General features: G+C 40.3%; 1 protein-coding gene across 4 annotated transcripts in view; it reads left to right on the top strand.

Moving 5' to 3' along the window:
* Window positions 1-26,527, top strand: part of LOC140203322 (small integral membrane protein 29-like) — a 104,021-nt gene that overhangs the window by 59,789 nt on the left and 17,705 nt on the right. For all 4 annotated transcript variants that reach the window (XR_011887341.1, XM_072269342.1, XM_072269346.1 and 1 more), the window contains 2 exons: window positions 14,763-15,113; window positions 15,210-15,235. Coding sequence is in view for 3 of the 4 variants with exons in the window: in XM_072269342.1 (XP_072125443.1) it covers window positions 15,000-15,113; window positions 15,210-15,235 (140 nt within the window). In the remaining variant the exon portion in view is untranslated. The remainder of the gene's footprint in view (window positions 1-14,762; window positions 15,114-15,209; window positions 15,236-26,527) is intronic.

Genomic DNA, 26,527 nt, shown 5'->3' with positions numbered 1-26,527 from the left:
CTCAACATTATTGAGGCTGTCTGGGACTACCTGCAGAGACAGAAGCAAGCGAGACAGCCAAAGTCTGCAGAAGAACTGTGGCAAGTTCTCCAAGATGCTTGGATTATCTTGCCAGCTGATTCATTTTTTCATATATATAAAATACTTAAAATAAGTATATAAGTAGAGGTCGATAACTTTTGATTAGTAAGGGCTTCAAAAGTTCTGGGGAGAAGGCAGGAGAATGAGATTGAGAGGGATAATAAATCAGCCATGATGGCAGACTCAATGGGACAAACTCTGCCCCTATGTCTTGTGGTCTTATCAATAGTCAGAATAATTATAATCATCCACGATTTTGGTACAGTGTTGGGATACCATAAACTCAGTGATGATAAGCTCCAGCTGTCTCTTCAGGCTTTTCATTTTGAATGCCTCTGCTTTTACACCATCTTGCATGCTGGCCCTCAGTCTGATTCTTGTAGATACCAGTCCTTTCTCCTACTTTTGCTGTCTCTTTTGAACTTGCAAAATCATTTCCTCTGACTTTCCCTTTTTGGATGGCCTCCAGGACTTTATATTCCGCCACAACTGCTTTTACTCTGCCTTGCCACACCCTTGCTCCAGTGCACTGGCTGAAAGTGTATAGTTGCATTCCTTTTGTGACATTCCTTGTTGGATCTTCAAAGCTTAGCAACTGCTTCCATATTGCAATGCAGTCCTTTCATAAAGTATCCAACACAACTGTGCTTGATTCAGTCAGTCCGTGCTGAAAAGTTGTAGGTCTTAGGGAAACTGAGCTCTTTCACAAAATTCTTGTAACTTTCTCTGGTCAGTTTCTTCTGTGCAAGATCCAGTTATTATAATCTTGCTACAGCTCTTCATACTGAACTGTTGTGGATTGTTGTGCTGTCGTGCTCCTGAAATTTCTTTAAGCTTGCTCTCCTGCACTGTTCAGACAAATTCTGAGCTGCTTTCTGTCGAGGTTTGTGAATAGTCCTGTTGTTCCAAAGGAGTCAAATCAGTATCAAAGTTATTCCTTTGAATCCAACTATTCACCATGGACCTTCTTCCATTGGCTCATGATTTCGATTAACTTTCCCTGTAGAACACCTTTTGGGTCATTCTCATATTCTAAGCTCTACCTCTCTTGGTTATTCCGCTATTGACACTTAAACATTTTTTGCACCACTTTCTGTTTTGTGCTTGTTATATTTACTTTATTATTACCATGTCAGCTTTACATGAACAAAGAACTTCATTCCACCATGGTGTATATGACAATAATCTAGTCTAGTCTTAACCTTGGCCTTACTGTCTAACCAATTTCTTACAATGCAAATCTGTCTCTCAGCCTCACTGCTGTCTTCATAAACACAGAACACTGGAACAGGCTGTCCAGCCCACAATATTGTGCTGAACCAGTTAAATTAGAAATCAAATGGCTAACTAGACTAATCTTTCCTGCCTACGTAATGTCATATCCTTCCACTTTCCTCACATTCATGTGCCAATCTAAATGTTTCTGCCTCTATAACCACCCTACGCAGCGCATTCCAGGCACCCGCCACACTCAGAGTTTAAAAAATGCTTGCCCCTCCCATCTCCTTTGAAATTACCCTCTCATCATAAATGCATGCCCTCTGGAATTAGACATTTCAATCCTTGGCAAAAGATATTGTCTGTTTACTCTCATAATCTTATAAACCTCTATCAGATCTCCCCTTAGCTCCACCACTCCAGAGAAAACACCCCAAGCTTGTCCAACCTCTCATTATAAGCACATGTCCTCTGTTCCAGGCAACATCATTCCTGATGAAGGGTCCCGTCCGGAAGCGTCGACTGGTTACTCTTTTCCATAGATTCTGCCTACCTGTCGAGTTCCTCCTGCATTTGGTGTGTGGAACATCCTGGTAAACGTCTTTTGCACCCTCTCCGAAGCCTTGACATCCTTCCTGTAATGGGGCAACCAGAACTGTATAAAATACTCCAGATATGGTCTAACTAAAGTTTTATAAATCTGCAACATAACGTCTTGACTTTTGAACTCAATGCCTCAAGTACTAAAAGCAAGCATGCCATATACGTTCTGGCAAGCGATCATTGTAGCCAATAGTCTTTTACTTCCCTTTGCACTTGCAGGTAATTTGATTTGTTAGGATTGAGCTGAGGTGAGGCAACGGGCCCGTTATCGAGAGCGAGGGTGTTGGGGCCCGAGGCGAGGAGTGGGCTGGTTCAGCTTGTTGCCCCACAACATTACTTGGCTCTGTGCTGAACTAAAGGTTTGGGGACGTACTGCTCTGTGGACTTCAGTTCATAACACTACTTGCTTGCACTTATTGTTTGCATGATCTGTTTTTTTACTCTGCACATTGGGTATTCAATGGCTTTTGTTTGAGTTTTGTGTTTCTTTGTTTCATGGCTGCCTGTTAGACAAATCTCAAGGTTTTATAATGTATTCATACTTCGATAATAAATGTACTTTGAACTTTGACCTTGTGGAATGCCTTACTAGAATCCATGTAGACAATAACCTCAGCTCTACTTCATCAGTCACTCTCATCACCTCTTCAAAAAACTCAATAAAGTTAGTAAGACATGACTAGCCCTGCAGAAGGCCATGCTGGCTCTCCCTAATTAAGCCACATGTTTTCCAAATGCTCATAAATCCTACCTCTAAGAATTCTCTCCTATAAACTTCCCTATCACTGCCATGAGATTCACCGGTCTGTAGTTTCCAGGATTATCTCTGGTTCAGTTTTTGAATATTGCAACAACATTAGCTGCTCGCCAGTCCTGTGGGATCTCACCTATGGCTAGAGAGGACACAGAGATACTGGTCAAGGCCCCAGCTATCTCCTCACTTGGCTCTCTCAAAAGCCTGGGCTATATCCCATCAGGCCCTAGGGACTTATCCAGCTTAATGCTCCTTAAGACACCCAACGGTAAACCCTCCCTTAGCTTGAAATGCCCTAGGATATCAATATGCTGAGCAATGATTTCCCTATCCTCCATGTACCCTTGGTTAATACAATTGTAAAGTACTCGAGGACCTCGCACACATCCTCTGCCTCCAAGCAAAACTTAACCCCTCCCCTGTCCTTGACCCTTTCCCTTGCTATCCCTTTGCTCCTGATGTGTACATGTAGAATGCCTTGGGATTTGTTTTAATCCTATTTTCCAAGGACTTTTTAAGGCCCCTCTTGGCTTTCCTAATTCTCTTCAGTTCTTTTCTGTCTGCGTAACAATCCTCAAGGGCTCTGTTTGATTCTAGCTTCCTAAGCTTTACATACTGTTCCATTTTCTTCTTAACGAAATTCATCATCTCTCTTGATATCCAAGGTGTTTTTTTTTTTACCTTGCCATCCTTGTCTTTTCTTCTGACTGGAATATACCTGTCCTCTACTCTGTGCAATTGGTCTTTAAACACCCTGCACATGTCAAATGTGGACTTTTCCCAAAATCAATTGTCCCAGTTAATTCTCCCTAGTTCCTGCCTAACATTCCCTTCCTCTTGTTGTACCATCTACATGTTGATTTAAGAAGTACTCCTGGATGGATCTAAACATTCTGCCCCATCTTAACTTCTCCCACTGAGAAAGTCACAGTTTATATCAGGAAAGTTGAAGTCTCCCATGACAACAACGCCCTTGTTTTCACATCTTTCCTTAATCTGCCTACGTATCATTTCCTCAATGTCTCGGTGGCTATTGGGGGGTCTGTAGTACAATTCTATCAATCCCATCCCTCCTATTTTTGTGTTTTACCCATACAGACACAGTGGATGAGCCCTCCATTATGTCCTCTGAGTGCAGCTATGATACTGTCCCTGATTAGTGGTGCAACTCTTCCACCTCTCTATCTTTTCTAAAACTTGAAATCCCTGGGTCATTCCTGTCACTCTCACAACCAGGTCTCTGTAATGGCCATAACATCATATTTCTGTGTAACTGTCCATTATCTAAGTTCATCATCTTTGCCCATAATACTCTGAGTATTAAAATACACACACTTCAAGCTATCCATCCTATTGTATCTATTACTTTGCTCCCGACTATTTTTACTGGTCCTGACATCTACCTTCCTCTCCACTTTCTGACCTAGTGCTCTGGTTCTCATCCCTCTACCAAACTAGTTCAAATCCCCCTGAGTAGCACTAGTGATCCTCGCAGCCAGGATTTTGGTTCCCCTCCAGTTCAGGTGCAACCTATCCCTCTTGTATAAGTCACTCCTTCCCCAGAAAACATTCCAATAATCCAAGAACCTGAAACCCTGCCCCTTGCACCAGTTCCTCAGCCACTCATTCGTCTGTACTATCATCCTATTCCTGCCCTGACTAGGAGGTTCTGCTGTTCAGTCTTTTTCCCAACTCCCTATACTCACTGCACAGGACCTCTTTCTTTCTACCTATGCCTTTAGTACCAATGTGCACCATGGTCTCTGGTTGCTCACCGTCCCCCTTGATAATATTCTACAGCTGCAATGAGACTTCCTGGACCCGGAAGGCATCACACCATCCTGGCGTCTCTTTCGCAGCCACAGAATCTCCTGACCATCCCCCTAGCTATCGTCTCCTATCACTGTCACTCTGCCTGACTTTACCCTTCCCTGCTGAGTCTCAGAGCCAGCCAGAGTGCCATTGGGATTGCTTCCCTCACCCCCACCCACCCCATAGTACCCAAAAGGATATACTTGTTGCTAAAGGGAAACCCTGCACTGACTGCTTACTCCCCTTCTCCTGTCTACATCGCCTATCTGGTCTACGTTCTGGGTGTGACCACCTCAGAAGAAGTTATACTTATGAGGTTTTCAGTCCCCTGGATGGCTCTGAGTACATTTAGCTCAGTCCCTTGACCTTGTCAGTCAGGAGCTGAATTTAGGTGAATTTCCGGCAGATGTGGTCATCAGGAAGACCATTAAGTACTCTGTAATCCCATATCTGGACAATTCTGATTTGATGGAGAAAGACGTGAAAGCACAGAGGAACATCTGGAAAAATTTCTGAAAAGCCCGTTCTCTGCTGTTGTTACTGTGCGATCGAGAATCTTCCGGAGGGAAGGCCTCAAAATCCCCGGCTTTGCTTGCTGTTGGCAACCGAGATTGAGGTCGAATCGTTTGGATAGAGATGGCGCTCGGTACTCTGTGTCGGAGAGCTGATCGGAGGCTCAAAGTTTTTGGACGACTCAGAGTCGGACTGTGGTCGGACATGGCAGGGAGAGTTTTTCTTCCTTCTCCTGTCTGCGTGAGATGTGGGACATTTGAGAGACTTTGAACTTTTTACTGTGCTCATGGACTGTTCTTCATCAAGTTATGGTATTGTTGCACTGTTGTAACTATATGTTATAATTATGTGGTTTTGTTAGTTTTTTCAGTCTTGGTCTGTCCTGTGTTTTGTGATATCACACCAGAGGAAATATTGTATCATTTCTTAATGCATGCATTACTAAATGACGGTAAAAGAGGACTGCGTGTCTTTATAATCTAATCTTACAGGAGGAGCATTTTACTGCCTTAACTACCATCCTGCCTACACTTGTACCTTAGGATGTAACTTATTAAACTTAAGATACAATTAAGTAAATGATTCCAAATTACTCAGCAGTCTTGGCTTCTGCATGTTCTTGCTGAAGCCTGGTGACCCAAAACCTCCCACTCTAACCCTGGCCCACTCCAACAATGGCCACTCCTACAATAGCCGATCAGCCTAAATTTAACTTCCTCTTATTGGCCCTTGATAAATTACTAATAACCCAAGCAATCTCCTCCTCTGCAGACAATTCTCAACAGACCCTGCTTGGTTCAAAACCATTTTTTAAACTTTTTATAGGTGTTTCTGCAATCAACTCCACCTTTCCCTTTGTATCAGAGCCTTTGTATCGGTGCAATGTCTAGATTTCTTGTTGATTGACAGTAAAAGGTACATGTACCTGTCCTTACTATCAGTTGCCTGAAAGTTCAGAATACAAACCAATGACTCTTCAGCATTCTCTTTCTCTGTCTGAAGGTATATTTTTTGTAAATTTTACTTGCATTCATTACAAACCCACTTCTGCAGGTATTACCTAGTCATTCATATCTTCCTGTTTCGCCACATCTATTTGTTAAATCAAATCAAAGAACATTTATTATCAAAGAATGTATAAATTATACACATTGAGATTTGTTTGCTTACAGGCAGCCACAAAGCAAGAAACCCAAAGAACCCAATTTTAAAGTAGTTGCACACGACAGCATTCCGAAGTCCTTGGACCTGCGCCCTGAGTAGTAGGCCCAAGCCTCAATCTCAAGTTCATCATATTAGTGGGGCAAAAGCACCGCGAAACTCGCAGAGGTGGCAGCCAATAAAGAGAGGAATGAACATCGAGGGAGAGTGAACAAAATCAGCCCAGCCTTTACCTCCACACTCGGGCTTTCCAGTCTATCTGGGCTGGCAATTAAATTGCCCAAGCCCCGCTCTAGGGCCCTGGCCCTGGCACAGCGACGCACTTGGACTGCACAGCCTGAAATGTAACATAACTTTCCTTTCCGCTCCTTAGTTTGCATCATTAGCATGCTTCTGCCAAATATCTGTTAACACCACTCCACCCCCCTTGAAGGTATTGTATTTAATCACTCCCTTGTCAGATCGACTGTTATCTAATTATATTTGCGATAGAGCCAGCGCATCACCAGATCCATTGAACATTATGCATTATTCTTCACTACCTCCATTTTATTCAAATCCTATTACAGACTAGTTCCTTATTTCTATTTCCAGCAGCAGGATTTCATTTGGCTTCAAAGAGCTGTAGAAATAGTATGGACAGATGAACAATTCTATTCTGTACACTTAGACTTTCTAGGACTTGGATCAATGCCCTAAATGAGATTAGTGAACTCAGTACAGCAATCAGAGTGTATTTTATGATTGTGCCATTGAGGGGTTTTAAATTCAACTTTTATACCTATTGAATTCGGTCAGGAAGTTTTCATCCTGCCAAATCAGTCTAAAATGAAGCCAACATGTGAAGTTGATAGAAAGATGTGTAATACATAAAATTGCAACAGGATACCAAGGGGGTTCCATTTATACTCCACTCTATAAGAAGGGAGGGAAGCAAGTAACTGGAAATTATAGGCCAGTTAGTCTGACTTCACTGGTTGATAAGATGTTAGAGACCATTATTAACGATAAGGTTTCAAGGTACTTCAAGGCACATGAAACATTAGGCTAAAGACATGGTTTCTTTAAGACAGGGGTTGCCAATCTTTTTTTTTTACGCATGGAGCCTTACTTACCATTAACAGAGGGGTCCAAGGACACCAGGTGAGGAACCCCTGCTTTAAGAGTAAACCCTGCATGACAAATCAGTTGGAATTCTTTGAGGAAGTAACAAGTAGGATGGACAAAGGAAAGTCAGTGGATGTTGTTACTTGAATTTTCATATGGCCTTTGATAAGGTGCCGCACTTGATGCTATTATTGTTTTCTCTGCGAGGAAGGGGGATATGAGTTTGATATTATTGTCGCTGTTCTTTTCCGCAAGGGAGGGGGGTTGTGGGTTTGATGTTATTGTCGCGGTTTTTTGCAAGGAAGGGGGTAGGGGTTTGGGATTTTTGATGTTCCAGCTACCATTTTCCATGTAGGGTATCTGTTAGTTTTATTGTGTGAGGGGGTGGGGTTTGCAAGTTTTGTTTCTGTTTCTTTTTCATCCTGGGAGTGGGGAAGTTGATGTCTTTTCTTTCAACAATTTCCATGCTTTTTCTGTATTTCTTGGCTATCTGGAGAAGACAAATATCAGAGTTGTACTCTGCATACATACTTTGACAATAAATTGAACCTTTGAAAGAATAATACCAGAGGGCACACCTCAAAATAGAAAGACGTACTCGCCGTCATGGCTATCCCTCAAGGTCAAGGATGGTGGTTTTCATTCTGAAAAAGTGGCCCACAGAGTGAAGACACCTGTGCGTGTATTTGTTTAACGTGTACTTGATGTTGCACTCCAAGAAGCACATGATACTTCACAAATCAACCAACTGATTCCAATGGCATGGAAACCACGACGATCGGAGCTGATGGATTTGTTGCAGCCTTCATCCACCTTCACAGCCGTTGAGTTCGAGGTAACTTCGTCCGCCTGTTCCACTGTTGATTGGATTGGATTGTTCTTTGTCAGGGACCTCACCCTCGACCTTACCGCCATGGATGACCCTACCAGGAGCACAGCTCCAGACGGCATTGCTCTCGGGATTACAGGACCACACAAGCTTCTCCACCACGACAAGGTGACAATCCATGGAGAAGGATGTACTACATTTAGAGCAGAAATGTGAAGGAATTTCTTGAGCTAGAGGGTGGTGAATCTGTGGAATCCATTGCCACAGGTGGCTGAGGAACCCATTGTATTACAGGAAAGATATTTGCATGGATAGAAGATTGGCTGATTGGCAGAAGGAAAAGAGTGGGAATAAAGAAATCCTTTTCAGATTGCTGCAGGTGTCTTGTGGTGCTCCACAGGGGTTAATGTTGGAACCATCACTTTTCACATTAAATGTTAATTATCTGGATGATGGAATTAATAGCTTTGTAGCCTTTGTAGCTTAGTGGATAGTACAAAGATGGGTGGAGGAGCAAGCATGAAAAAGCAGGGAATTTGTGGATGTACTTGTACAGATTAGAAGCGTCGGTAAAGAAGTGGCAGATAGAATAGAGTGTGTGACTGCTATTTGGTAGAAGGAATAAAGGCATAGACAGTTTTCCAAACAAGAAGCAAATTCAGAAATCAGAGGTGCAGAGGGGCTTGTGAATCCTTCTGCAGCATTCCCTAAGTTTGATTGCAGGTTGAGTTGGAATGCAAGTGCAATATTAACATTTATTTTGAGAGGACACAGTATAAAAATAAGAATGTAATGCTAATGCTTTATAAGGCATTGATCAGAACACATTTGAAGTTTGTGAGCAGGTTTGGGCCTCCTTTCTAAAGAAGGAAGTGCTGGGATTGGAGAGAGTCCAGAGGAGGTTTACAAGAAAAATCCTGGGAATGAAAGGGATAGTGTATGAGGGGCATTTGCTGGCCCTGGGCTTGTACTCACTGGAGTTTAGAAGAATGAGGAGGGATTCCTCATTCCTTGATAGTGTTACAGAAACTGTTGGAGCTCGTGATGTGCAGTTTGGAATTTGATCGGATGATCCAGCACTCTGCTGTGTCCAGAGAGGACCAAGAGCACGAGCTGCCTCATGGAAAAGGCCAGAGACAGAGCACTGGGTCATAAACAGCTCCGTTTGGAAGTGCCGTGAAAGATTGAAGCATCGAGGTGAATGTGCCGGTCACTCTCCTCAGAGACCATGGGGTCGATGACAGTCAGTAGCCGGGTTAGCTGCGTTTGGACCTGGTGTGGCAATTGCTCTTCACTGAAGGACTGAGTTTGTGCAGTGACTCTCCTCGATGCTGATGGAAGGATGTTTTAGAAATACTGAGATTTATGTTATTATTGGGCTGTACTTTATTTTAGTCTCCTTCAGTTTTCATTTTCTTTCTTGTTGCTGATAGGTGGTCTGTTACTTTTTGTGTGAGAGAAGAGTTGAGGATTCGGGGTCTGATGTTCTTGGTGTTTTTCTGTGTGGATAATCAGTTAGTATTTCGTATGTGAGAGAGGTTTGGAGGTGTTGATCCTATTGTCACTGTTCTTTTCTGTGAGGGTGGGGTTTGGGGGTTTGATGTTGTTGTCACTTTTTTTAAATTTGTGAGGCAGGAGTAGGGGGTTTGGGGTTTTTGATGTTCCAGTTACTGTTTTCCATGTGGGCAATCTGTTAGTTTTTTGTGTGAGGAAGGGGTGGGGCTTTGGGGGTTTGCAAGGTCTATTTCCTTTTTTTTAATGCCAGGTGGGGAGGAGTTGATGTCTTTTCTTTCAACAACCCCATGTTTTTTCAGTATTTAATGGCTATCTGAAGAAGTCAAATATCAGAGTTGTATTGCACATGCAAACTTTGACAATAAGATGAACCTTTGAACATTTTTGAACCTTTGAGAGTCTATGACCTGAGGGCACACCCTCAAAATAGAAGATTGTACATTTAGAACAGATGGGAAGGAATTTCTTTAGCCAGGGGGTGGTGCTTCTGTGGATGTCACTGCCACAGATGGCTGTGAAGACCAAGTCATTGGGTATACTTCAAGCAGAGGTTGATGTATTCTTCATTAGTAAGTGTGTCCAAGGTTATGGGGAGAAGGCAGAAGAATGATGTTGAGAGGGAAAATTGATCATGGAGCAGATTTGGTGAGCTAGAAGGCCTAATTCTGCTTCTATGTCTTGTGGTCTAATACTGTAATGAAGTACAGCTGAATCTGATTAAAGAGGTTCAATAAACATGCAACCAAGAGGGAAAATGTGACTCTTTGATACCAAGAATTCCCATGTCCTATGTCACAAACAGTATTTGCATTCATCTCCTTAAAGTAGGTAATTTTGCATTTCCTTTTGACCATCTAATGCTGTGGTCAACTTCCCTACGTCTATAACCTTCAGAATGAATGATTCTGTTCTCTTGCTGGATCCCGCCCCCCGCCCCCCCCCCCCCAGCACTCTGCTTTTCAAATCAGAGGTCACCAAGTCTCTACAGCTTGTGAAGGCTCTGTGCTAGACTCTGTTCATGCATGACCCTCTTCTATATTGGCTATGGGTACCTGAGTGCCTCAAAATTTTTTTAATGGGCAGTTCTTTTAACATCAAACAATCTGTCATTTAAAACCTATTACCTGATCTTATGTTTTTCTATATAGTCCTAGCCTTGGTCTCTTTGTCACCAGCCAAGTTGGCCTTGTAAAGTGGACTTCTCTTCCCAAAACTTTCTGCCTTTCCTTCTCCCTCTTTAAAAATACAAGTTTTCAACCAAGCATTTCACTATCCGAATATTTCTTTGTTGACTATATAGTACATGTCTTTCAAAATAATTCCGAATTATCTTGGGATATATTTCCCCATTCAATGCCAATGCCCAACTTCAGATCCCAAGGTGGAACGTCACAACAGGCTATGAAAAGTTGAGAGAAATTGTCACCCAATGAGCAAAATGTTTTCAATTTGAATTTGCTCATGCCGCTGCCCAGTAACATTCAATGGCATCACCATGACTGAAACCCCCTATCGATATCCATATTCAGAAACTGAACTGGTGTAGCCATGCACACTGATGTGGCAACAAAAAGCAAGTTAGAGGCTAGGACTCCTGACCAAGTAACTCACTCCCTAACTCCCCAAAGTCTGTCCATCACCTACAAGGCTCAAGTCTGGAGTGTGAAAAAGCTCAACAGCATGCAGTATGTAGTAGCCCACCTAACAGGCACCTCCTCCACAACCATTCATTCACTCCACCAGTAATGCACAGTAGCAGCTCATTGTATCATCTACTGCACTGCAGTCACTCGCCAAGATTCCTTGGACAGCACCTGCAAGCTTATCACCTCTACCAAGAGAAGCAAAAGCAAGGGACACTAGCTTGAAGTTGTCCTCCAAGTGCCGTGCCATTCCCGACTTGGAAATGTATAGCTGTTCTTTCACCATCACTGGGTCAAGTTGCTGAAACTCTCTTTACCTAATAGCATTATGGATATATCCACATCTCCAGGACTGCAGAGGTTCAGGAAGAAAGCTCATCACCAAGAATTAACTGCTGGGTCAGCCTACAAAGTCCGCCTTCCTTGAAATGAACATTTGTTTTTAAAGCAAGATCTAATCATTCTTCTGTGATCACGGCATATATCTCCACTGTGCAGAGGTGCAAGAATTCCAGCAAGGATGTTAAAATATGTGTAGAATTAAAAATCAGGTGTGAAGTTACAAACAGCTACTCATTGCTGTCCTAGTTACAGCGTTTAATTTACATTTCCTCATTGACAAGCTGTGACATTTTCCCCTTCTTTTACTGAAAGTCAAAAGTGAGGGATTTGCATTGAAGATTTTTGCTCCAATTTAAATGCATATGACAGTTAGAGAACATGCATGCTGCTGATGTGAATGAATGCCATATTTAAGTTTGCTAACAACGACGTTGTCATTGACCAAATCGAGTGATGAATCAACATATAGGAGGGAGATTGCCACAACAACAACCTCTTACTCAATGTCAGCAAGACCAAGCAGCTGATTATTGACTTCAGGAGGAGGAAACCAGAGGGCCATGAGCCAGTCCTCATCAGAGGTGGAGAGGGTCAGTAACTTATATCATTTCAGAGGACTTGTCCTGGGCCCAGTACATAAATACAATTACAATGAAAGCATGGCAGCACCTCTACTTCTTTAGGAGTTTGTGGAGATTCGGCATGACAGCTAACTTCTTGACATACTTCTATAGATTTGTAGTGAAGAGTATATTGATTGGCTACATCACAACCTGGTATGGAAACACCAATGCCCTTGAACAGAAAATGCTACAAAAAGTAGTGGATACGGTAAAGCTCTCCTAACCATTGAGTCGGTACAGAAAAACAGTATACTTCATCAGGGACCCCCACCACCCAGGATATGCTGTCTTCTCGCTGATGCCATCAGGAAGAATGTACAGGAGCCTCAGGAGTCACACCACCAGGTTCCAGAACAGTTATTACCCCTCAACCATCAGGCTATTGAACCAAAGTGGATAACTGCACTTAGCATCACCTGCCCCATCACTGAAATATTCCCACAACATATGGACTCACTTTCAGTAATCGTTCATCTCATATTCTTGATATCTATATGTCCATCTATCTATTATTGCTGTTATTTTTTTCCTTTCTTTTGCATTTGCACAGTTCATTGTCTTTTGCACACTAGTTGTCTGCCCTGTTGATGCAATCTTTCATTAATTCTATTATGGTTATTAGATTTATTGAGTTATGCCCACAAGAAAATGGATCTTAGGATTGTATATGGTGACATACATACACTTCAATAATAAATTAACTTTGAACTTTAAACTCATGCAAAAGTTCCTGGCATGTCATGTTGAAATGGGCACATTATGGAAAGTCCTTTTCAAATTTAATTTGTGCAAAAAATAAATGTTATGTTCTCATATTTTTTTGCTTATTTGTCTGTTCGTCTTGGTGTTCATTATCTGCAGGCTACCCCAATTCAAAATTCCCCAAAGAAGCGACCTGTAACACGCCAATCATATATTAACTGAATCTTTAACATTTTACCTACATTTATATCAATTCTCCCAGATTCTATAATTTAATTACACAGCAGCTCTTTACAGCAGCCAGTTAACCTTCGTATTCACATCTTTGGAATGTGGGGAAAACCCAAATTAAACGGAAGGTGTGCAAACTCCACACAGATACTGCTGGACGTCAAGATCAAAGTCAGTTTGCTGGAAGTCACTGTAAGGCAGCAGCTCTGCCAGTAGTTACTTGCATCATGCTGTGAAAAACATTTTTCCTGCTTTCAAAATGCTACCTAAAAAGTACCTGCTGCTGACAAAGTAATATCCCCTAATATCCAAATAATATCCTAATAAGCACCTAATATCCCCTAATGTAGCAATTGTCAGGTTTTACCTGATAGTTATCCTGTTGAAAGTTAATTGTACTGTTTTACAAGCTTATTAACTGAACAAAAGGATTAAGGCGACTTCATTTTAAGGATCTAGAGCTAAGTGATTGTCATTTTTGTTACCACTGCTAGGAGGATGAGGAAAGATGCCTTTGTTCTAAGAGTTTTCACAATGACTGCACTTTGGTAAAGCAAGTTACTGAGGTCTTTATTCTCTGGAACGTAGAAGGTTGAGGGGGGACTTGATAGAGGTACTGTATTTAAAATTATGAGGGGGATAGATAGAGTTGACGTAGATAGGCTTTTTCCATTGAGAGTGGGGGAGATTCAAACAAGAGGACATGAGTTGAGAGTTAAAGGGCAAAAGTTTAGGGGTAACATGAGGGAGAACTTCTTTACTCAGAGAGTGGTAGCTGTGTGGAACGAGCTTCCAGCAGAAGTGGTTGAGGCAGGTTCGATGTTGTCATTTAAAGTTAAATTGGATAGCTTTATGGACTGGAAAGGAATGGAGGGTTATGGACTGAGTGCAGGTCGGTGGGACTAGGTGAGAGTAAGAGTTCAGCACGGACTAGAAGGGCCGAGATGGCCTGTTTCTGTGCTGTAATTGTTATATGGTTATATGGTTATTAAACTTGATGGAATGGGGGATAGTTGTGGTGTTTAAAAAAAAAAATACTGACCATTTTATTGAAGAGCTCCTTAGATTCCTTTTTGTTTGATCGAAGTAAGCTGCAGACAGTTGTAAACTTAGCTCCTTCATGGGCACTAGCCTTCATAGTTTCCAGGACATCTTCAAGGAGTGATGCCTCAAAGAGGCGGCATCAATCATTAAGGACTCCCATCACCCAGGACATGTCCTCTTCTCATTGCTACCTCAGGAAGGAGGTACAGGAGCCTAAATGCAGAGCTTCCTCCCCTTTGCCACCCAATTTCTGAATGGACGTTGAACCCACGAGCACTACCTCACTTTTTTATTTTTATTTTATTTTTGCATTACATGATTTAACATATACATATATTTACTGTAATTCACAGTTTTTCTCTGTTAGGTACTGCATTGTACTGCTGCCTGCCACAAAGACAACAAATTTCATGACATATGCTGGTGATATTAAACCTGATTCTGATCATCACTGAAGTTCGTTGTGGTATTTCAAAACTTTGCAAAGAACGTTGACATCCTTTGTAATTCGGCCTTGCTTAAAGATTTTATAAAATCTATATTTTACATATCTCAAACTGATTCTAACTATCTTTCACTTCTAGCTGCTTTATGGTACTTATTGACCAGAACATCAGTGAATCGTGGTTGCTTCAGGATCTGCATGATTTTTGTCTCGATGTCAATCCGATGACAAATGCTTCCATACAAAAAGCAACAAGTAGTCACTATGAAAATATTGCAGCACTCAATTTGGAGAAAAACTTTCAGAACCACCACCTATCAAGCACAAGTATAAAAGGAATTTTGCGTTCAACAGATGAGCAAGAAGAAAGGGTGTCATGCCCAATCAAACGGCCAGCACAATCCCCGACAGTAATCATAGTATATCAGTCCTTGGTTTTATGCTGATCCCTGTCACACTTTTGGCTGCTATTGGCATTGCGATTGTAGTGGTAAACTTTAAAGATTTTCTAAAATATATTATTTCTGCAGCAATTGATAGATGTTTTGATTTGCACTTTTAATATCTGTGTATTTTTTTCTGCTAGGTAAGGCATATTCGAAAGCGACACAGGTAAGGATATTTTTGACGGAGAATTTAGAAAATAAATTTGCTAACTTGTAAGTGATTGATTAAAAAAACGAAGTGACATATTTGGCACTATGCATGGCAGAATTTATTTTTGGGTTGGAGTGAATGTTCTTAACCTACAAGCAATGTTTTCAAAATGGCTTATCATGTGGAAGATCAAATTCTCTTGAAATAACTTTTTGTAAAATTCCACAAATGGAAATGCTCTAGGATGCTGGAGTTGGAAACATGTTTTGTTTTGATCTTGCTGGCTTTCGTATTTATTCGTAGATCTTTTCATTGAGCTTGTAGAAGGTGAGAAAGATGGAAGCTTTAAATAGATCAGTGTGTTACAGGGAGCCTGTGATTACCACATGTAGGAAGTAGAGGGAGTCAAGAGCCTAGTGCAGTGCTGACAGCAGCTCCTGCCAGCACTTCCTTCCTGCAGGATATGAGGAACACTGATTTCCTGATGAAAAGTGCAGTTGATTCATCAAAGACCAAGTTACTGCTTCTTTTAAATGTAAAACCTGTGGAAAATTTTTGATAGCGTTCAATTTAAATTTAAATGGAAGAGCAGTGATTATTAGGGGATTCTTAAAAAAAATAGCATTGAGCAAATCGAATAATATTTTTCTTTAAAGTATGGTGTTTGTTTAATTAAAGGGTAAGCTAATTTTCAATCTTCATATCTATATTTTTGTAGATTTACTTTGTTATGGCTTCTTTTAGGCACGTTTTCATGTTCCTGTCTAATAATTCTATGGCCATGATTTCCCTATGAATGAAATAGGAAATATCTCATCAGCAATTGGAGACATATGAGTCATTACATTGCACAAAGGAGAAGGCATGGCCTGCAATATTCATTTAGGATGTGAAGCATCCTGTTATTAACTAAACTGTTTATACAACTGTCAAAAGATGTGAAACAGCCTACTATCCCAAACCAATTTAAATGTTCGAGGCCTTTTTAGGTCTATATTTAGATCTATAGCCAAGAAATACTGTAGTTCTCCTCAGAAGTTTTCTGCTAACTAAGTTAATTTACTAAATAGTTCAACTTATAAAATTTGACTAGCTTTGTATGAGTTTTATTATATGAAATCCAGCTGAAAGTCAGTTTCCAAGGTAAAAATTTGCAGTTTTATCTTAACTCTTTCTTATTTTCTATCCTTTTTCCCTATTGTTTCCATGCATTTTTCCCCCAGCTAGTAAGGCAGGACAATTTTCATGATATATTCCATGACTGCAGTCAGTGCAGCAGATGTTTGGAAGCTGTACTCCTAAAGGAAAATTCTACTAATTGGTGTATCTACTAAAAAAATATATTTTAAAAAAACCATCTAGTGAGGTCAACTGTTCTGACAAAAAGGGTCCTACTGTTCATGATGTAGGCTGTAAAATGAAAATTCTGAAGTATCAAAATTTTGGAAGTTCAAAAATAAATGGAAAATGTATTTAGTGTACTGAAACCAGCATTCCAGTAACCATATATTATTTTTTAAAAGTTTCCATTGAACTCAAACTTTTGGTTACTGAAGTCAGTTGTTTTTAAGAGTATGTATATGGTTATAGATTGAGCTATTGTACTTGCGATTAACTGAGATGCAAATGATGATGGCCCCAAAGTAACATAAAGTCTGACTCCTTTGTGCTATAAATTCTATCAGCACATGTCTGCTAGGTGTTTATGCTCCACAAGAGCGTCTTTTCGCTTTAATTATTCCTTTCTAACCTGCTGCAGATCCCTTGTATTCTCCTCTCCCACATGCGTGTCAAGGTTCCCCAGATGTTACCCACTTGAAATGGGTTCTATATTTTCACTACAGTATAAAAACAAAAACCTTCCTAATATTTTTATATTTTATCTGTTATCTCTACTTTCACTTCATTAATTCTCATTTATGGTCTTATAGTCTTTATAAGAACCTGTTTTGGGTCTTTTAATCTTTTCCAGTGTACAGAGCTCCAGCTTGATTAACCTTTCATTTAAATTTCATCATCTCCTTTCTGATAGCACCCTTTTATAAATTTCTGTCTTTTTTTAACATCTTTTTTTGTGACATAGAGACATAGTACTCTTAAGGGTAATCTATTCTGCTGTTAGTACTCTATCTCTTCATGTCCTATCAAGGGTGAGGTAGCATCTTATCTGAAGGTTTATTAAAGTCTGTGTGTACCACATTGACTGGAATGCACCAGCCTGTAATTTCTTGGAGATGCTTTAATTCTTGAAACCCTCTTTATCCTGTTTTCTTAAAATATCTACAAACCCCATTTCCAGAAAAGTTGGGATATTTTCCAAAATGCAATAAAAACAAAAATCTGTGATATGTTAATTCACGTGAACCTTTATTTAACTGACAAAAGTACAAAGAAAAGATTTTCAATAGTTTTACTGACCAACTTAATTGTATTTTGTAAATATACACAAATTTAGAATTTGATGGCTGCAACACACTCAACAAAAGTTGGGACAGAGTTAAAATAAGATTGAAAAGTGCACAGAAAAGTCATTCTACTGTGACAATTATAGCCACCTGGGCTCGGGAGTACTTCGGAAAACCATTGTCACTCAACACAGTCCGTTGCTGCATCCAGAAATGCAACTTGAAACTGTATTACGCAAGGAGGAAGCCATACATCAACTCTATGCAGAAACACCGGCGAGTTCTCTGGGCCTGAGCTCATCTCAGATGGACTGAAAGACTGTGGAACCGTGTGCTGTGGTCAGATGAGTCCACACTTCAGTTAGTTTTCGGAAAAAACGGGCATCGAGTTCTCCGTGCCAGAGATGAAAACGACCATCCAGATTGTTATCAGCGAAAGGTGCAAAAGCCAGCATCTGTGATGGTATGGGGGTGCATCAGTGCCCACGACATGGGTGAGTTGCATGTATGTGAAGGTACCATTGACTCTGAGGCATATATTAGGATTTTAGAGAGACATATGTTGCCATCAAGGCGACGTTTCTTCCCGGGACGTCCATGCTTATTTCAGCAGGACAATGCCAGACCACATTCTGCACGGGCTACAACAGCGTGGCTTTGTAGACATAGAGTGCGTGTGCTTGACTGGCCTGCTGCCAGCCCAGATCTATCTCCTATTGAAAATGTACGGTGCATCATGAAGAGGAGAATCAGACAACGGAGACCACGGACTGTTAAGCAGCTGAAGCCTTATGTCAAGCAAGAATGGACAAAATTTCCAATTGCAAATCTACTACAATTAGTATCCTCAGTTCCAAAATGAATAAAAAGTGTTATTAAAAGGAAAGGTGATGTAACACAATGGTAAACATGCCTCTGTCCCAACTTTTGTTGAGTGTGTTGCAGCCATCAAATTCTAAATTTGTGTATATTTACAAAATACAATTAAGTTGGTCAGTAAAACTATTGAAAATCTTTTCTTTGTACTTTTGTCAGTTAAATAAAGGTTCACGTGAATTAACATATCACAGATTTTTGCTTTTATTGCATTTTGGAAAATATCCCAACTTTTCTGGAAATGGGGTTTGTATATGGATGGAAATATTGAATTTATTTTTATATTATTATTATGTTTTGTCCATTATGCAAGGCATGTAATGAAGTATGCTTCAGTGATGCAATTATATGAGATTAATTGAGGATGTACAGTGAACCATAATTTGAATTGTGATGATCTCAACCTTGTATTTGATTTGCAGTTAAAGAAGGAAAGTAAGAGATTTAATGTTTCAGTAGTGGACAAATTTCTCCATGAAACACAGTGTTGAAGTATTTAATTAGAATCCAAATATGCAGTCTTTTAATTCCATACTCTTTGATAGCGTAGTGGAATCTTGACAATTGATTTCTATTTTGAGGTTTACCACAAAACTGGTGAAGAAATACTGCCTTAAATGTACATACACAATTCACAGTGCAAAAAATACACTGAACTCTAAATATTAAATGTAAATGTGCAGACAATTGTTCCAGTTCAGCTACAGCTATGAATTTATGGCTGAACATGGAAAAGAAATGCAAACCTTTCAAAAAATCACACAATTGTTTCTAATCATTTCCCATGGCATGTTTATATTCCAGAGCCACTGGAAGGCTTCCCTGGTGGCAGAGCTGATTTGAGTGGTACCATATTGACAAAGAAGGCAGTTAATTCCTTGTGCAGACATAGCTAATGTTAGTTGCGGTAGGCATACAGTATTGTTCTTGCCATTGTCAGTTAGGGAAGAAAATTTAACATTGTTAGTAACTAACAGTGATCCTCTTTCAGAAACGCGTCTTATTAAATCTCACCTTCTTGACCCCTTTGTAGAAGTGGAAATCCATAAAGATACTGCTTAAGTGCAAGACATTTAGAACTTCCAAAAGATATTTGATTAGATTCCACTTGCAAAGCTACCAGATGAGGCTAATACTACAAGCAAACATGATAATATTTAGGCTGTTTATTTTTGGGGGCACTAAAGATTCTATTTATGGATGACATGATTCAGATGTTCCATGAAAATTGGCCAAGTTTGCAAACAAATGAAGCTAACTCACGTCAAGTTTATTGTCATTTAACTATATACATGCATATTGTCAAACGAGACAACGTTTCTCTGAACCAGGGTGTAAAGCACAATAGTACACATAACACACATATAACACACATAATTTATGAAAGTAAGGATAAAAACTCCAGATGAATTACTCATAAATAAGGTAAAGTGCATAAATTAAATATTGTAAGGTAGAGAACAGATTTACAAAAAAAGGTGTGTATAAAGGGCCAGCAGGATCACTGGGGACCTGAGTCACTTCAACCACAAACTGTTCCAGCTGTTACTATCTGAAAAAAGGTGGTTTTAAAAGGCATTAAAGCCAGGACCAACAGGCTCAGGGACAGCTTGTTCCTCCAGGCCATCAGACTGATTAATTCACACTGATACAATTGTATTTCTATGCTATATTTATTGTCTTGTTGTACATACTATTTATTACAAATTGCTATAAATTGCACATTTAGACGGAGACGTAACATAAAGATATTTACTCCTCGTGTATGTGAAGGATGTAAGTAATAAAGTCAATTCAATTCAATAATCAGCGACACTTCAAATGTGATGTGGCAGGAATTTATAAGCCTACTGGCCTGAGGGAAGAAACTGTTTCTTATCCTGACCATTCTTGTTTTTATACATCATAGTCTCCAACCTGATGGTAGAAAATCAAAGGGAATACTGGATGCAAACACGAAATCTGCAGATGCTGGAAATTCAAACAACACACATAAAAAATGCTGGTGAACGCAGCAGGCCAGGCAGCATCCATAGGAAGAGGTACAGTCGACGTTTCGGGCCAAGACCCTTCATCAGGACTAACCTGACAGAGGGTCTGAACCCGAAACGTCGACTGTACCCCTTCCTATGGAATACTGGATGGATGTTTGGGTGGGATACTTGATAATACAAAGGGCCCTGTGTACTCAGCACTCCTGACGAACGTGTCCGATGGATGGAAGGAAGACCTCAATGATCCTCTCAACTATTCTCACAGTTCTTTGCAGGGACTTCCGGTCCAATGCTTGGCTGCTCCCATATCAGATGGAGGTGCAGCTTTAATCAAAGTTGGTGGGAATTTCCAAACTGTGTTGGACAAAATGCATAGGTAGAATGCAAGGTGGGTTATTTTGAAGAAAGATTACATGCATTAGACATTTAGACGGAGACATAACATAAAGATTTTTACTCTTCATTTATGTGAAGCATGTAAAAAATAAAGTCCAATTCAATTCAATTCAATATTATGTATTTTGTATGTAAGAAAAATGGGCATTTTCCATCTAAATAATTGAAATGTTAAAGATGGGTTTGAACCTCAACTACGATTTTAATTCTCTCAAAATTTCCAACCCATGTAAAAGTTAATGGAGTTTAAACTAAATGCTGGGAGCACTTAGGTCAACGTTTCAAATCAAGGCCCTATTACAGAACTGGTAAAGTGATTTTTTAAAAAAAGCATATTTAATGCCGCAGAAAGGGTGAAGAACAATTACTACTTTAGAAACAGAACTAAATTGAAATAGACATAATAATCAAGCAGTGCAATAAACTACAGAGGAAGACATTAATAAGTAGTTGGGTGCCTTGGTCGGACTGCATACAGTAGATGACTTGCATTTCTATTTATCAAAAGAGAAAATATTCAAGCATTTGGATCTGACTAACGAAGCAAATCTTGGTAAAATTGAAGTTCCTTGCCTAACCAGGCGAGACCTACAATGTAATATAAAGAAAATGCTGGTAAATCTAGGTGCAATTTTAACTTAATCTGAGATTACGATTCAGAAATGCAGGTTCAATCTATCACAAAATCACCTAACACTGATGCTAAACAACTCTTCACACTTCGATCATTGTTTATAATTAAAGTTGTGTGGAAACAATAATCTGAAATCTTTTCAGAAACAATGAAATGAAGAATGGAAGGTTGGTAGGGTGCTTGGATGGATGAATTAAAACTACTTAAACGGCTGTCCTCATCTCCCAGTGTCATCTGATAAGGGGTTTAAGTGTGAATTTCAGTCCACAGGGTTGCTACTCATCACACAAATGTGATAAACTTTTAAAAAAATCTTGCTTGACATTCTCGGTCATCTACAGAAAGATCACCTCCCTCATGAAGTTTTTGTTTCTCAACACAATGCCTACCTGTTGAGAAACATGAAATATTTCTTTCAACGTTTATCTGACAAAACTTTATACGGTATCTAGTTTCTGCCTTAGCCGCTCTGCCTCCTATGCACATTCTTAATGGCAGAAAGGAAAACGTAGATGATGTTCTCTTCCCACACAGGCATTGAAGTCAATTGTGGAAGCATATGGGCAGTCAACGAGACCCTTTACCAGTTGCAGTTTAACTTTGAATCCCTTCTGATAGTCTGTCAAACTCCTTGAAGCAAAGGTTCCTTTGGAATATCAGTGGGTGACATGATTTTCAGTTTATGGAAACCATTGGATAATTTTAGAATTAATTGATCCACCTTTTACATTATTTTCTTCATTAAAGACTCAAATATCCTAATCCTCACACTCATTCTCTATTTCAATTGGTGCTTTCACATGTTCCAGCACCGTTCCAGTTTTCATTTATTAATATTAAAAGGTGAGAAAGTTATAAATTAACTTTAGTATTTCAATGATATTGCTCTTTTTGTGACTTACTGTATCTTTTGAGGGTCACAGTTCTGTAGAGCTGCCATCTGGCATATAATTTCACCGTTTAGAAAAATCTGCAGGATATCACTAACACTTTCAGGAAGCCTAAATTTATTTTTAGTCAATACATGAAAGGTTACATGCAATGTGACTTTTCTATATTACAATTCTTGGCACTTTGTTTTCTTGCTGGCTGTTTCTTACTGTGAACTTTTCACCAATGTCGACTATTTGTGGAGCCTTTGATATTACAATCAGTGAGCTTTTCTTTGTAAAAATGTGAAATTCTAGTAGAATCCCAAGGTTGACGTCTTCAATTTTTAAGCATACTCCCTCGCACTTGACATCTTCATCTTTTCAAAATTGCTTCATACTAACTCCATTAATATATTTAAAAAATAACAGAAGAACATCCCAAGGTATTTCATAGAGATACAAGGAAGTCTAAAGATTCTTGGGACAATGTTTTACCTCTGCTCAGTTTGCACTGACTATCCTGAGCTCCCATTTGCTGCCCACTTCAGCTCCCCTCACCACTCCTTCACTGACCTGTCCATCCTTGGCTTTCTCTACTACCAGGATGAAGCCCAATACAGGAGAAGTAACATAGTCATCATCATAGTCATAGTCATATTTTATTGATCCCGGGGGAAATATAACATCTTATATTTCACCTGGGTAGTCTACAACCTGATGGTGTGAATATTGAGTTTTCCAGTTTCAAATAAACACTAATCACCATTTTCATTTTTCACCTTCTTCCTCAGCCCCCACTTTATTCCCCTGCTCCACACTAGTACATCTCATTTTCCAGTGCTTGCATTTTTGTCCCCCAGCTCTCCTTCACCCATCTTTATCCTCTTCCACTTCCTGACTTCATCCATCCACTTCGCACCCCACCCATCCCACTCCACCCCTAAACTGGTTCCAAATGTCGTTAGCCTCTCCATTCTCATCTCTTTATCCTCATCTTGCTCTGGCAGTGCTGTGAGTTCTTGCTTCTCTCCCTCCAGCAGCTGTTTCCCATGTCTATTCTGCCTTCCCTCCACCTTGCTCCTTCTGTTGTGTATTTTTTTCTTTTTCCTCTCTTACATTCTCTGCCTCCATCTCCTGCTACAGTCTTCATAGTCCACCAAGACTCTCCTCCCCTAGCTGGGACCCATGCCTGCCACCTTACACTCCTCAGTTTAACAATCATCTCAAAATCCTTTCTCGCCACCCTCCCCTCTCTCTCGCCCCCCCCCCCCCACCTTCTTTCTGTGCCGGCCAACACACCTTTCACCTAATGCCAGTTTTGACCTGAAAAGTTGATGATATCTTTCCTCCCGCCAATGCTGCTCACCCCTCTGAGTTCCTTCAGCAGACTCTTTGTTCGGTCTGAGGTAGCTGGGTGACGTTGAAGTGTTGTCCAAGTCCCACGCCTCATCTAGTGGTGCCACTGATCGATGAAGAAAACTGACGTCCAATCTCTCATCTGGCAGACAGCTCACCAATTATGCTATATCATCTCGATATGGCAGCAATGAACTGGCCTTGATCTTGTGTTGGAATGAAGCACAACATAGGCTTGGAGGCAATGGCAATATTTTCCCAAACAATCTACCTCAGGCCTCACCAATGTATAGGAGGCCACACTGGGAGCACCGGATACAGTAGACTGCCCCAACATACTCACAGGAGAAGTGTTTCCTCAGCTGGAAGGACTGTCTGGGGCCCTGAATAGTAGTGAGGGAGGAGGTGTAGGGGCAGGTTTAGCACTTGTTCTACTTGCAAGGAAAAGTGCCAGGAGAGAGATCATTAGGGGGCATGAACGGACAAGGGAGTCACGTAGACAATGTTTTCCCCTTGGTTTTTTGTGTAACCAAGCCAAAATTTATACTTGGTGTCCTGAAATTAGCAAGGGGGTAGTATCAGTTAATTTTCTGTGTTTGACTTGTCCATTAACTCCCACTGGTTAATGCGTGTGGATGTGAGACAAGATCTTTCTCCATTTATTAAGATTTCACTCAACGGTTAGCAGAGTGGCAGAGAAGGCACAAAGAGCCAAATAGTCTATCCCAACATTTCAGGTTCTTCCGTAATTAAATTATTCACTGACATCAATTTAGCACATGCATCAAAATATCTCACTTGTGTTCAGGATAGTGGAAGGAAAGAAAACTGTGAGCAGTTTTGGGCCTTATCTTAGCAAGGACGTGCTGAAATTGGAGCCGGTTCAAAGGAGGTTCACAAAGATGATTCATATGAAGAGTGTTTGATGGCTCTGGGCCTGTATTTACTCAAATTCAGAAGAATGAGGGGTGACCTTATTGAAACCTGTCGAATAATGAAAGGCCTTGATAGAGTGGATGTGGAGAGTGTGTTTCCTATAGTGAGAGAGTCTAAGACCAGAGGACGCATCCTCAGGATAGAGCTGTGTCCGGAGATGAGGAGGAATTTCTTTAGCCAGAGCGAGGTGAACCTATAGAATTTGTTGCCATGGGCCACTGTGGAGGCCAAGTCTTTATGTATATTTAAAGTAGAGGGTGATATATTCTTGATTTGTCAGGGCATGAAGGGTTGGGGTTGGGGAAGGCAGGAGATTGGGGCTGAGAGGAAAATTGGATCAGCCTTGATAATATGGAAGAGCAGATTCGATGGGCCAAATGGCCTAATTCTGCTCCTATACCTTACGGTCTGAAAGGATCAAGTTAGAACAAAGCATGAGGGAAAAAGATAGGGTTTGAGGCAGTATTGGAATTAAATTTTAAAAACTATATGGAGCATTTTAAAATAGAGCAATAAGAAGTCTGGTCCCTAAAGACTACGCCTGGGATCAATAATATTTTTAATGTGGGCCTTTCATCAAGATTTAGACTAATAATTTTGGGTTATGGCCTCACTTCCTGCCCTACACAAGTGTATTGCTTAATAGTTTAATGGCAAAGTTGCAGTGATGTACAGATTGAAGGGAAATGGGGAAGAATTTATTATTCAGAAGTTTTATGAAAGAAGTACAGACATAAGTCATTAATATCATGAATGAACATGCATTTTGTATTTGTAGACACCAAACATTCCTCTTACATGAAAGGAGCTTAGCCTATTTTGAAGTGCTTTCAGATCTGGAAGGATAATTGATTGATTATCAAAGAGATTAATAAATTTATTAGTAATATTATTTTCTCCTCCTTTGCCCAGTTTTCAAAGCAGACAAGAATAAAATATGAACCAAGGCTTTTGTCTACGTGCCCATCCATAACTCGTGCTAAGCTTGTGAAACAATATCATGAATTTGATGATCCACAAAACACCTACCTGTTGAAGTTAGAAGTAAATGCTTAATGTGAACGGTCAGGCACAGTAGTGTAATGGTTAGTGCAATGCTTTACAGTACCAGCGACATGGATTTGAGTCCCACTGCTGCCTGTAAGCTGTTTGTGCGTTCTCCCTGTGACCGGCTGGGTTTCCGCTGGGTGCTCTGGTTTCCTCCCACAGTGTAAAGAAGTACTAGTTGGTAGGTTAATTGATCATTGTAAATTGTCCCAGGATTAGGCTAGAATTAAACTGGGGGATTGCTGGGCAGCGTGGCGCGACAGACTGGAAGGGCCTACTCCACATTTTATGTCAATAAATAAATAAAATGTAATTGAATATTAAGCTAAACTGCAGAAAGAGAAAGAATACTAATTCCTATCTGATTAAAGAATCTTTTTAGGAAACTGAACTTGTTACAGCTCTAATAGGCTCACAGTAATACTTCATAATCACCGTGACTTATCAGAAAAATCATGAGCTCTTTCTTATTTGAAAATGTTTTAGAGATTTCTTTAATCTTTTTACCCCAGTAAAAATAGTGAATTGTATTTGCAGTGAGGTCATGGGACGGAACGGTAGGCATCCTTGACTGCTGTGTAGCAGTAGTCAAGTATATTCGGGCCTCTAATGGGGCAGGAGACATGTTGGTATAACTTTCTCTGAGGTTGGCCTGGTTAAAGTCCCTGGCTGTAATGAGCAAAGCCTCCTGATACCTGGTCTCAAGTTCACTGATGTTGGCATATAGTATGTTCAGAGCACACTCCACGTCCGCCTGGGGGGGAATGTAGACCACTGTCAGTATGACTGAG

This window comes from Mobula birostris, chromosome 9, assembly GCF_030028105.1.
Source record: "Mobula birostris isolate sMobBir1 chromosome 9, sMobBir1.hap1, whole genome shotgun sequence".
NCBI lineage: Eukaryota > Metazoa > Chordata > Chondrichthyes > Myliobatiformes > Myliobatidae > Mobula > Mobula birostris.
The sequence above is the reverse complement of the archived record's forward strand: the minus strand, read 5'-3'. Positions and strand labels throughout refer to the sequence as shown.